The 14,109-nt window shown below is 31.0% G+C and overlaps 1 protein-coding gene and 1 long non-coding RNA gene across 4 annotated transcripts; both read right to left on the bottom strand.

Annotated features, from left to right (window-relative positions):
* Positions 1-995: 995 nt before the first annotated feature.
* LOC121173786 (uncharacterized) lies at positions 996-2,607 on the bottom strand. 2 transcript variants are annotated; one of them, XM_041010946.1, is made up of 4 exons: positions 2,018-2,607; positions 1,672-1,890; positions 1,443-1,592; positions 996-1,315 (listed from the first exon to the last, which is right to left on the bottom strand). In XM_041010946.1, the coding sequence occupies exons 2-4, from the start codon at positions 1,813-1,815 to the stop codon at positions 1,238-1,240; spliced, it is 372 nt and encodes a 123-aa protein (XP_040866880.1). In that variant the 5' UTR covers positions 1,816-1,890; positions 2,018-2,607; the 3' UTR covers positions 996-1,237. The 2 variants fall into 2 exon arrangements, with proteins under 2 accessions (XP_040866880.1, XP_040866879.1); XM_041010945.1 differs by having other exon boundaries at positions 1,672-2,607.
* Positions 2,608-4,034: 1,427 nt separating this feature from the next.
* Positions 4,035-7,264, bottom strand: LOC121173785 (uncharacterized). 2 transcript variants are annotated; one of them, XR_005889159.1, is made up of 5 exons: positions 6,448-7,264; positions 5,355-5,489; positions 4,776-4,895; positions 4,362-4,674; positions 4,035-4,263 (listed from the first exon to the last, which is right to left on the bottom strand). It is a non-coding gene; the product is annotated as an uncharacterized lncRNA (long non-coding RNA). The 2 variants fall into 2 exon arrangements; XR_005889160.1 differs by having other exon boundaries at positions 5,355-5,445.
* Between the last annotated feature and the right edge of the window lie 6,845 nt (positions 7,265-14,109).

The raw sequence follows: 14,109 nt of genomic DNA, 5'->3' as shown, positions 1-14,109 counted from the left end.
AATTGGTGCAACTAAAATAAATTACGCATGTATGATACATCGCTATCAAAATTGACAACACATTATGAAATGCATGCGTATTAAGATAAAGCGTGACACGACATTGTCAGACTTGACAACACATTCTGATGCAAGATAAAGCTTGACACCACATTGTTGTAGTTGACAACATAAACAAAAATCATCTGCACTCGTCTCTATTTAAAAAAAATTGAAACAGTGTTAGTGAAAACCATCTATATATATGAAACACGCCAACACTATAAAAAATCACATATTCTCTCCCAACCTAATTTTTAGAACAAAGTATGACATTTTTTGGAGAAACAAGCAGTTAAACGATTGTAAACTCCACATTGGGTTTTATTTTTCCAAATGAATCGATTATTCACAACGATAGTGGTGTTTATTTTCAAACTTCCACTCTAATACCCATTCGAGTACCTAATGCTTGTGATTTTGAAATGCTAAAAACCAAAATACACAATACCCTTCAATTAACCGACAAACAATATTTGGATGAAATTTACTACCGGCAGTCATTCACAAATACAGGTAACCAATTTCGCTTTTAATGTATGCAATTGAAAAATGATGATGATGTTAACACAATGTTAATGTGTAATCATCAATTTTTGTGTGTTGGTCTGATTGAGTTATTATGCACCATTGGTAGAACACTAGATGATATATTAAACTTACTTCAAGCCACTATGACCCCTACTCATGATGCCATGCTATATTACAACGTGAGGTGGAACGTGTCACGCCAATATGAGTTTGTTGGTTACTCGTTCACAGGAAAAAATCCAAAAAAGTTTGACATTCCTTCTGGATGTACCATCGATGAAGGATTTGATCAAGTAAGTTGCACCTCATGGGATTCCCCTTATGGTATTCATGAATCACAAACAGTAAGGCAATTGTTTTTTTGACAACCAAGCCACTATGAGTATTTAGATATAGTTATAAAATTTGAATTTATTGAGCTGAAAACTAACAATGACGTGCTAAAGGTCTTAATATAGTCTAACTACTAGAAACAATTTGGGCCAATAAAAATTTTAGCTGTTTTTAGTAAACAGGTAATGGAAATGGAAGACGACGTGTCTCAGTCGCAACAAACGTCAATGCTAATAAAATTTTATGTTCATGGTTCACCTAAATCAACAAATTCGGTATTCAGCCTAGACAAAGTTGTGTAACGCTGCATTCTAGCTATGTAAGGAGTGGGCCACTACTTTGTCTGAGAATGACAATGTGTACTCCACAGCAACGCCACTGGTGGTAAAGGACAGTGGTCTTGTAACAAAACCTGTTACATAACGACAAACAAATTGAACGTTAGATATGCAACTACAATTTTAGCAGTTTTACTAAATTCATAATTATGCAATTACATGTACAAAATGATTTCTATACACATGACCAATGCATATTACACGATGCACAGAAGAATCTGGTGGCGGCTGACTTCTAAGAGGAAAAAATGTCATGCTTTGTTGTTGTGAAAGAGAAACAACGATCACGTTGTATCGTGAAGCAATGACGTATCCCATATCCGTAATATTCATCCACTTGTCCATGATAACCTACATGTAACAGACAACAAATAGTGGTTACTTAAAATTTTATTTTAACAAAAAATGACATAATAATAAAATTATGCACCTTAGATAAGTCGTCAACAAGTAGAGAACGCTTTAATTCCTCAAATCTCTCTATGCCACCAACCAGGTTGATATACTCTTCGGACCAGCTAGTCAGTTCTTTATGCAAATGGTTCCTCACCAATGACCACGATTCTTCACCCATACCCAATAATGCAACTATTGCACGATAACCACAATTACCATTTGCTTTGACATCAATAATATTTTCAATAGAATCCTGGATGCAAGGATGAAATTAATTCAACATTGGAATATTCCATCTCTGTATTGGGTCCTTAGGTGATGATGCACTATGTTTCACTGATGAATTACTATTTTGCACAGAGTGTAACGTATCAACATACTCATAATAAGACGAATTGCATTTTGTTGACTTTTGTTGTTTGGTAAGCGGTTCTTTTGGAGCACCCTTGGTCTTCACTTTTTCTGTAGGAGGACACATGGAGTTCATATCAGAGTAAGCAATTTCTTGCAACTTTGACTTCAAATGTATTTTACCACAAACATCGAGCTACTCAAAGCGTTTCGATATGGTTTTCATCTTCTCAGTTATGGTCACTTGTGTCTCACTTAACCCTTGATTTGAAAAACTAAGTCTCCACCAAAAAATGTGGATTGTCTCTAGTGGTATGGAGCTAACAACATATTTAAACAACTCACGTGCACATGGAAGACCGTGGGTACTCCTCATGACACATCCACATCATGAAGGGCTTTTGTCTGCATAAGCTACACACTCATACTCAGCAGCAATTTCATTTAAAGCATACCTTGATACCATGCCAAGTAGTTTTTTGTACAAGGTTACTTTAAACACATGCCCAACTGTTGGATCGAGTGGTCTCAGAATAATTAAGAAGGGGGGTTGAATTAATTATTCCTAAATCTTTACTAATTAAAAAATTTACTCTTCTAAGGCTTTTACTAAATTGTTAAGAGAATGAGGAGTAGAAGAGAAACTTAACAGAAAGTAAAAGCGGAAATTAAATGCACAGTGAAAAGTAAAAGAGTATGGAAGAAGGAAACAAACACACAAGAGTTTTTATACTGGTTCAGCAACAACCCGTACCTACATCCAGTCCCCAAGCGACCTGCGGTCCTTGAGATTTCTTTCAACCTTGTAAAAATCATTTTACAAGCAAAGATCCACAAGGGATGTACCCTCCCTTGTTCTCTTTGAAACCCTAGTGGATGTACCCTCCACTAGAACTGATCCACAAGAGATGTACCCTCTCTTGTTCTCAGTCAAACCGAAGTAGATGTACTCTCTACTTGTACCACAAAGGATGTACCCTCCAATGTGTTAAGACAAAGATCTCAGGTTGTTAAAGCTTTGATACTTTGTGAATGGGGATACAAAAGAATTCTCAGGCGGTTAGTCCTTTGAACACTTTTGTATTAGGGAAAGGGAAGAATCAAAAGAATTCTCAGACTATGTCATTTTGAATTCTTTGACAAGGGAGAAGGGAGACACAAAAAAATTCAGGCAGTTAGTCCTTGGCGAATTCTTTTTGGCAGAGGGAGAAAGGAATGAAAAAGATGAATAGCACAAGTTTTCAAGGTTTAGAAAAACCAGAAAACTTTGGAAAGCTTTTGGCCAAAGGAAGAAGAAGAAGAAGTTCAAAGAGACTCAGAAATCAATGTGGAAAACTTGCTTGTATAAAGAATGAATTGGAAAAGATTGATTGATAGAATGAATTGAATGAAAATGCAAAACAAAGTCTTGCTTTTATAGACTCTTCATGTCTGGCCAAGAAGACCATTTAGAAGAGTTATAAATTTTAGAAAAACTTAAAACCAATTTGAAAAAGTCAAAAACCTTTTGAAGAGTTACATCTTTTGATTTATTCAGAAACAATCACTGGTAATCGATTACCAAATCAGTGTAATCAATTACACAAGGCTTTTATGTGAAAGGATGTGACTCTTCACATTTGAATTTGAATTTCAACGTTCAAAGGCACTGGTAATCGATTACCAAAACATTGTAATCGATTACAACTTTTTTAAATTAATTGGAACGTTGTAAATTCAATTTGAAAACTTTTTCAAAACAATTTTTGCTACTGGTAATCGATTACCAGAGAGTAAAAACTCTTTGGTAAACATGTTTTGAGAAAAATCATGTGCTACTCAATTTTTGAGAAAAACTTTTTCATACTTATCTTGATTAAGTCTTTTCTTGATTCTTGAATCTTGAGTCTTGAATATTGATCTTGAACCTTGAATCTTGATTCTTGACTCTAAACTTTCTTCTTGAGTCTTGAATTCTTCTTGATTCTTATCTTGAACTCTTGAATTGTTCTTGATTCACTCGAGTTGTTCTTTGATTGATCTTTGAGCTTTTTGTCATCACCTTTGTCATCATCTTTTGTTATCATCATTGTTATCATCAAAACACCTTTGAATCACCTTTGATTCATCATGAAGCTTTGCTTCTACAGCAACCACGTGCGTGCTTGTCTCAAAAGATGCTTTAATCTGGGTGTGTTGAAGTGTCATCATATTATTCATTGCTTCTCAAACACTGCATATGTCACCAACAAAGTTTTGTAGGAGTCTCTTTAGTGACCAATGAGCATTCTCAACCCTATAGATGAAATATACAAAAACATGTAAACAATCACATCATTGTTATTTAAGTCAACACTTCAACAAATGAAAACAAACAAAAAATAATATGCATACCTGTTAGTGGTTGTGTTTCCTAGATGCATCACTTTGTTTGTCCATGCTTTCACAAATCTTTCTTTGTGTGGAATCATCCATGTTTGACACACATAGTCCATAATCATAGGCCACGGAGAGCAAGCCATTTCAAATTTTTTAAGGTACTCATCAAAAGAACCCTCATTGGGACAATCAACCAAACTCCCCTAAGCCTCCATCACATAATCCCATGCATTCTTTTGAGCAACCAGGGTTTAGCACTTTGCCTTCATTTTCTTGTCAATGTGGAACTGACACAACAAGTTCGTAGCATCCGGGAATACAGTTTTCACTGCACTCATTAAAGACAAATCCCTGTCAGTGACAATAACCCCGGGGAGTGCATCAACTCTCATGAAAAGATCCCGAAACAACAACAAATTGCACAAATACCTCAGAAGTATTAAAGGCATCAAAGCAATCAACTTTAATGCCAGCATCTTGCGCATTTTTAACATTCATTTCAACTTCTTGAGACATCATACTATCATACATCCACTGGTCTTCATCCATCTTAATAAAACATATAACAAATTCAATTCAATAACAACAAATTCAAATTCAATTCACACAAATATAGTTGTTTACACAAAATATTTTACAGGACTTTTTCATTAAAATGTCATATAAATCTAATAAATATATCCTTCAATAAAATACATAATTCAGTTAAACATGTAAATACATAATCATTCTCATATAAATTTGTTTAATTATTAATCATTAGTATATTCATTTTTAAGCAATGTAATAATATTACTAAAACTAGTCAAAAAAATTTACAAAATTATTAGTAATTAATTTAACAATTAAAAATAAAAAAATTTGGATAATCATACAGATTGTCAATTCGTATGGGTCATATAGATAGTCAATCCATATGGGTCATACAGATTGTCAATCTGTATGACCATATGGATTGCTGATCCGTATGAGCCATACGAATCAACAATTCATATGTATTTCACATACCTCTTCTTCTCTGGCAACGAAAATCGACCAGAATCCACCGTATACTCCTCGCATGTACACAACCGGAGAACAAATACGCTTTCAAACCATCCTTAACGAAAGCAATGTACATTGAGTTGCTGAAAAAAATTGGCGCTGCAGAAATAAAAAAAATCCACATGCTATTTATAACCTAAGGGTATTTTTGGCATTTAGAAAATTCATTGGGTGCCCAGCAAAAATACTGGGTGCCCGAAGGAATTTCCAACCTTCTTTTCTTTCTCAAGATAAACTGTCTTGGGCTTCGTTTGGAATAGATTCTTGTAGAATTGATTTTGAGTGATTTTAGAAACTAATGTTAATAAATATAATTTATGAGTTATGTTCAGAATGATATTTTAAAAGCTGAGCTTGGAAAAATTAATTTTATTTGAAGGTAATAAAGTACTCTTGAAATGCAAATATGAGTGCGTTATTTTTTTTGTGGTTCTATGCTTAGAATTAATTTTATTCATTTTTTAAGTTAAAATTTTTCAACTTCTGTTAAAATTTGTTTTACTTGTTGTAATATGATTTTCTCTACCCAAAATTAATCAAATTGGTTAGTGGTTAATGTCACTCTCTTAATCCTATAAATTATTAAAGGGAGAAAGACTAGACTGAAATTCTAAAATTGGCCTATGAAGTACATTGTTTTTCTCAAATTCTAAAGCTGTGAATTTTTTTCTGAGGTGATTAGAATATTATTAAAGTGATACTTTTTAAGAAAACAAAGGAGAAAAAGTGACTTCTTGGCGTGGCAGTCGCAATCAATACTAGCTAAGAACGGCAAATTTCTCAAACTAGGTTACTTTTAGAAACTAATTCTCAAAAGGGGGCTGTTTTGAAACTTTTTCCAGGGGGGGTCTGTTTTTGAAGGGGACTCGCCAGTGGGGTTGGCGAGTTGGACACGTGGCAGCTTGGTTAAAAAATGTAACAAGTTTCATGTCACCACCAAGTAAATTATAAAAAAAAAAAAAAAAATCTAAACGGCAAAAAGTCAGAAAGAGATTCTGAAAATAGCACCCGAGAAGATACAAAAAATGTATAAGAAAACACGCATAGAACAGTTTACCATTTGACCTAGCTTGTGGTATGGCCATTGAAACCGTAGAATCAAACTCTCATCCCCACACATAAAATGATGAATTTGGATACGTATCTATAACCCTTTGTCATGGTATGTGAGTTTGTGTGGTTCATAGAGAAACAAGAAAAATTAGAAGACTCTTAGGGGAGGGAAATTAATTTCTGGCCTTCAACAACCCTTTGATGTGGTCTTCACATGGACATTTTTATAGTACAAATATATAAATAAATCTCTCTATGTCATTATCTTTTGCATGATAGTTCAGATTATAATAATTTCAATGCTTTGAGAAGACGTACGCCACAAAAAATTTATTCACCGTCACTTCCCACTAAGAGAGCAAAAGGCCAAGTGAAACAGGACTTACCAAATCATCAACGCACTTTTATAGCTTTAGTGGGATTTTAGGCTCTAGTGGGTTTTTTTTTTTTTTTTTGTGGATTTTCATAGAAATCATGACCCCCATGACTCTCTCTCACACACACATTGTCACCACCAAACCAACATGCCTAAGATTTAGATTCTTGTGTGATTTAAAAAGTGACACTTTCACAAGCAAAACGGTCCACACCTTAATTGGTGCTGGACCTGTTTGTATGCAACCCTAATAGTATGTATGTGACACCTCACATGGGACTTATACCACACATCCACGAGACTCCTATCCTTTCTCTTTCAAGTATCTGTGCATCATGTACATCATGGAGGGCTATGTTCTTAGAATTAAAGGCATACCCTATTGCCAACAGAACTTGACACATTTGGTCGAGTATTTTGCTCACTCTAGTTGTGATTTCGGTAATTGGGTCTGATTTGCAAATTTCTCTTGTTCATAGATGATATATAAATTGAACTATATAAATCTTTGCTGAGATTAGTTGTCTTTGAGTATGTTTGTATTTCAGGTAAGATTATTTTAAAAGTATGATCGAGAGTAAATCAGTCTGGATCATATTTGATTATCTAAAAATTATGTTAATTAAAAGAAAAATTTTGCCTTGAAAACTTAGTTTTAAACAAATAAGACTTAAAATACCTTTATAAACTTAAATTTTATTAAATTTCAATTTAAAATCAATTTGTAAAACTATTCAACAAGTATATAAATTGTACTCCAAAAATTGAGAATGACTATATGAAATTTCTTAACACGTGACATAAATACCAGTTAAAACAGATAAGAAACGAGCTATAATATGTGATATCATATTATATTCTAATTTAAAATCAATTATTATTAAGTGGTGTTATCCAACATATATATAAATTACACCGTATTTAAAAAAGATAATGTAATACTTCCTACAAACTTTAACTCATCAAAGTTAATTTGCAAACTTTAATTCATACATACACTTCCTCATCTTGCAAGATGCCTTCTTCTAAAACTTTTGAATATCAATATTCTTTAAAAATAATAAGGCATAAATAATTTGAAGGTCAACTTTCATATAATGCAACAATATCTATCTTGTACTAGTAATTGGCACCATCAAATGTTTTTCACTTTGTCAAAATTGTTATTTGTCTCGTGTTTAGTGCCTTTCCGTCTTGTGACTACTCACTCACTCACGAACTTCACCACCCATATGTTGTACTTTTGGGCTTTCGTGACAGTTTAAGTGCTACTCTTCTCGTGATAAAGCTAACTCTCACTGCCAAAAGAGTTGAATTTAAATCTTGTTTCTAATCAAGGGTATTAGCTAAGCTCACCACATATATAAGTTAATAACACAAGAAATAAACAATTGAGAGAGAATGATAGTTTTCAGAAAAGAAAAAAGTAATTAAAGAGACAAAAAAGTGATTTCAATCCCTTGAAGGCTGTGCTTGTATTTCCATTCACCGTTGTATTCGATCAAATAATGGACGTTTCTATAGAAGCAAATATGTTAACCAAAAAGTACATAATATGATTATTTTATGTTGAAAAGTACATAATATGATATATTTATCTTTAATTAAATTCTTTAAGTTACTTAAATTTTTTTTATATATTTTTAAAAATTAAATTTCTCTATTTGGTGTTTACTAATTTATATTTCAAATTTTAAGTAATACTCTCAAGACATCATTAATTAATAAATCCGCTCCTTTATTATACGTTTGAATCATTTTGAAAAGGAGCGTTTTAAGAGTCATTTGTCAATGAAAACAGTTTTATGGTTGAAAATTAGTTTAGATGCAGATTTTAAACACTTTCAAGATTGTGTTTGGAATGAAATACTTACCTTACATGCATCATCATAAAAAAACATATATCAAAATCAATTACCTAATAGCACATAAATTATACTACATATATTTAATAGTAGAAAAATGCTACACACCCATTCTTTAACACTCTATATGTGATTGATTGAAATTTGTTAATAATCACCAATTTTAATGAATCTCATATTTAACTTAGTAGATATAAACATTGATGAAAATATTCTCCAAAATTATATATTGATCTTTAATAAATTTTAGCAAACCACCAGTGTTAAAAAGAAAATGTCACTAATATTTCTCTTCATAATAATGCAAAGTAAAACTCCACCAGGATAAATAAAGGAATCAAGCAAAGAGATAAACAAAACAATAGGTTTATTCTGAGTTTTGAGGATATTATAGCGAGTGTAAAATATTTTTATATTGTGTGTAATCATAATTTATAATTAATATGATTTTAAAATAATTATAAAAATTAATAAACATACTATACATATAAGTTGTGATTGTATGAGGGATATATATATTTTTTACATGACATCATTCTATAATCCTTTTTCACTTATTCTAGTTTGATTTGTGATAGATATAGTTATAACCCAACAGTGGCACAATGGTAATGATGGAGGCAGAAAGAAATAAAAAAAAAAAAAGAAGAGAGCCTAGACTTTAAAAAGGGTTGGCTAAGAGAAGTTTCTGCAATCCCATCCGAAGTGATGGGTTGTTATCAATATCCAATTATATAGTGTGGTATTAATGTGCTTAAAAAAGAATCATAGTCTTTAACAAATCAAAGTAGCGATTCCGAAAGTACTGTTTTTCAAGTGCCTAAAACAGGGACACTTACTTACCTAAGCCATCCCTTGAACTTGACGCTTGGGAGAGTTATGGCCTTTTCACTATTAATTACAAGACCTATCTCCACGGATCTAAGGGGGGGTAAGGATGAGTCCTCCTCGATCCACCTTGTCATTATATATATATATATATATATATATATATATATATATATATATATATATATATATATATATATATGTCATTTTAGTATGTATATTTTATATAATAAATATTTATTTTTATCAATATAATTCATAATATTTTTTAATGTATAAATTATAGTCTTAAATATCCTTTTAGTTTTGTAATTTAATATTTTTTTTGTTTTTTATCCTTTTAAGTCTTTTTTTTAATTTTTAATCATTATAAATTATATTTGTTTTATTTTTTTGTTCCTATAGCGTTTTGGACAACGCTTTTTTATTGTTTAACTATCTAAAGTGTTTTAAGAAAGAAAAGTAAAATAAATATAATTTACACTAAAAATAAAAAAATTAAGGAAGAAAATCAAAATAATGATAAAATTATATTATAATTATAATTTATGATAAATAAATATTTTAAATATATAAATTATATTTTTTATTTATAAAATGAATGATATAAATTATAATGCAAAATCATTTTTAATATTGATAACTTTTAAAAAATAAATTAAATTTAAATACAAAAATAAAGATTAAAAATGACACATTGAAAGAGATAGCTAGTAAAGATATTTTTTTGAGACAAAAGATAATTAAGTATAGACATAAAGAGTCAATTTTATCAAAATTCAATGATACAATATTTATTTTATTCAAAATTAATTTTATCAATATTCATTAAAAGCATAATCTTATGTAGTTTAGAAATGTACATGAAAAACTTATCCCTTCAAAATTTTAGTTTTGTATAGGAGGAGAAGTTTTTTCACATCTTGGAATCATGATTTTTAGGAATGATGTTTATTAGGAACCAATAAAATCTATTTGGTTGACCATTGTGAATATTTAGATAAATTTCTTTGAAACCAAAGAATTATATAATATTTTTAATAGTTACTTTAATTTAATAAAAGTAACATGATATTTTATGACTGTATTAAAAAAAATTAACTTGAGAAAATTAAGATTCTCACATCCCTTCATAAAAAAGTTTTTATGGAAAAACTAGTTAAAAAAACATTCTCTCTAATATTTTTAAATAGATACAAAAACATGGGAAACTAGGATTCCTAGGAAACTAGAAGTTTCTCCCCCTACCAAACGTGTTAAGTCTAAAGACTTACACCAAATCATATCTATTAAATTCAATTAATATGATGGCTTATAATAATTTAGCTAAAAAGTAATTCATGGTTGTTTTGTGGCCACACATCAGATCAAGTAACAATCATTATGGTCTAAAATGTTTATTCAATCTAACAATGTAAGTTTTTTTTTTGTCGGCAAATAAAAGATATCATTAAAAAGGGTATTGGATATTTCATTTAAAGCCTTCATTGTATAAGTATAACAACACAATCTTGTGCACCCCTTTCTTCTCTCCTAGGGTTTGATAGTTTTCTAGTGTCACTCTAACAGCTCGTAAGGGCCTCCCTCAAGACACCATTCTTTTCCTTTCTTCTCCCAATTTTTTGTTATCCCTTAGCCTGTATGTGAGTTTTCTCTACGGATCTCTAGAAGGTGATTGATGGGTGATTCAATCAATCCAAAAGCATTCAATACAACCATGGCTGGTGTGTGGTAAGTGCGCGGAGGTATAAAGATACGAGATGTGGGGAGGAATCTATACACCTTCCAACTCTTCAAAGAAGTAGACAAATAGTTGATTTTGAACAGAGCCCCCTAGAATTTTCACAAGAAGCTCATCATCATTAGCAAGCTCCCAAAGGACAAAACTTTAGAGGAGATTACTCTTAAAAATGCTTAATTTTGGGTTCAAATATATGATCTACCAATGAGGCTAAGGACAAAAGACACTACGTCTATTGTGGGCAATGCTTTGGGAAAAATTATCGATTGGGATGCTTCAGAGGAGAGTCGGTTGGGAACAACCATTGGGGTAAGGGTTTTGATTGATATCTGCAAACCACTCAAGAGGGGAATGATGATCGGATGTGGCGAGAATGGGCCAAAAAAGAGCTTCTTTAAGTATGAGATATTGGGGAATTTTTGTTACTGTTGTGGGAGCCTTGATCATAATTTTAAAAAGTGCAAAGAAAGAGATGGAGGTGCCAAGGAAAATTTGGATAGTCTTCCATTTGGCCCCTAGCTTAGGGCCTCTCTCCATAAACAATATGGCTACATGCAAGAAAAATGTAGCCTTTGGGGGATCAACAAATTGTTGCGGGTTGAACAAAAACTCCCATCAAAGGACAAGTAGGTTGAGCCAAGAGAAATGAAGTTTAATTATTTTGACTGGTGGTCAATAAGGACTGGAGGTAGAGCTTGTAGAAGGGGTCATTCAACACTTAGATAGTTGTCGACTAACTTAAGAATAGACAGAGGATCAGGCTGGAGATAAAGGAAGTAATAAACTCCTATCTCAAGGAGACAATCCATATGACCAAAAAAGAGGGAGTCACAAGAGGCTGGAACAAACCAAGTTTCCTCTGAAAGTGAGAGATTAGCTATGAGAAAGGAGAAAGTGAATCGTTGGTGCGAAAAAGTTTGGTCGGGAAATTTATTGGGAAGAAAGGCGGTGGCCATCGGCACGGGTTATGCGGCTTATAAAGTTCAATGGCATCTATGGACATGGTTTAAAAACTGAAAAGGCATATGAAAAAAAAGTCACGTGACTCACTTAAACCTTTTAATTTATTTTTTTAACACAAATAGTTTTAACCATTAGATTAACTTGTTTTAATGGACGAGATTTAGTGTAAGTCTAAATAATTTACACCTTCTATAAATGGATCCCGACCTTTTATTATTATCCCATATGAATACAATTAATCTAAATACATTCATTAAATTTAATTATTGATTCATAAAAATATTAAAATTTGAGTGATCTAAATGTTATTTTTTGAATTTTCTTTTGGTTAATAATTGAATTGAATAATCTAAAATTTTTATAGACAAAATTAATCACTAGTTCCCAATCATGACTTGAATGAAATCCTATACATAAATCAGTTAATATATATATATATATATATATATATATATATATATATATATATATATATATATATATATATAGGTAAGATTGATAAGGATCGATTTGTATGGACAACTTTTCATACAAATCTGCGAATACCTATATATGTTCAACATCTTTATAGTTACTTTTATTTGTTTTTGTTATGTTGAACTAGTAGGTAGTATTTCTAAAGTCAAGCATATTGGTCAATGTTGCATATGCGTGTGTTTTAGGCTGAATATTGGTAATGATGAATTTCATCTTAGATATTACAACCAGGATTCCATTTCCAATGTGTCCAAGTGCTTTATGAATCCATGCAGCATAAACTAATATACCATGGTATATATCAAATGAAAGAAAGTGAGAAGATGTTAAACATACATAGGTGTTCACATGTATCAATGAAGAGTTGCCCATACAGATCCTTATCAATCTTGGATAGTGACACATAATGGTCAACTATGAAAACACTATAAAATGTGACAATCTCAAAGTAGGAAGTAAAATCATTGTTATTTTAAATATTATTATATTTTATGAACTAAATAACTTATTATAATGTATCGGACGATTACTAGGGATGCTAAAAAATAGTTTGAAAAAATAACTATAACTAGTTATATAAAAGTAGGTATAAAACTATAACCAAATTTATAGTTATGGGTATTTTAAATAACTTTTTTTTATTCAAAAAATAGTTATAGTTATAAAACTATAACTAGTTTTATAGAAATTATTATTTTAAATAATTTATTTTTATTCATCCATAACTAGTTATGTAATTGGTTTTAGATATAACTTGTTATATAATTGGTATTAAAAATAATAACTAGTTATATCAAATTATACTCATATTTTAAAAACTAATTATGGTTATAGTTAGAATACCCACTTACAATCTAATTATTTATTAGGTTAATTATAGTTATGTAAATACCCAAATCATGGGCACCCCCTAACAATTACCAATAACTAACCTAAAAAACACAAGACAAAACAAAATAATAAAAATAAAATATATAACAGAACAAAAAAAGGAATCAACAAGAAAAAATGGGGCGAGTAAAATCCATTGCAAATAAAGAGCAACTTCTCAATTCTCTTTGCAAAGAAATTAAAGTAATGATTGCTAGATTCGATTCTGGGGAGAGTAGCAGGAGGAACCTGCATTGGTTGAGTTGGAACAGACTTGAAACATCAAAGAGTGGTGGAGATTCATGCAAAGATTTTAGACAAATCCAAGTTTTATATATATATATATATATATATATATAAAGAGAGAGAGAGAGAGGATGTATCATAAGAGAATGACCATCTTATGTGATAATGAGAATGGTCAATCTCAACTTTTAGATTAAAATGAAAGACTAAGATTAAAACATTTTAAAATTCAAATTAAAACTTTATTTAACCACAAAATCTCTAAAAAATTTACCAAACAAAAAATTAAATATCTTAAAG

The sequence above is a fragment of the Glycine max genome, chromosome 17 (genome assembly GCF_000004515.6).
Source record: "Glycine max cultivar Williams 82 chromosome 17, Glycine_max_v4.0, whole genome shotgun sequence".
Classification (NCBI taxonomy): domain Eukaryota; kingdom Viridiplantae; phylum Streptophyta; class Magnoliopsida; order Fabales; family Fabaceae; genus Glycine; species Glycine max.
The sequence above is the reverse complement of the archived record's forward strand: the minus strand, read 5'-3'. Positions and strand labels throughout refer to the sequence as shown.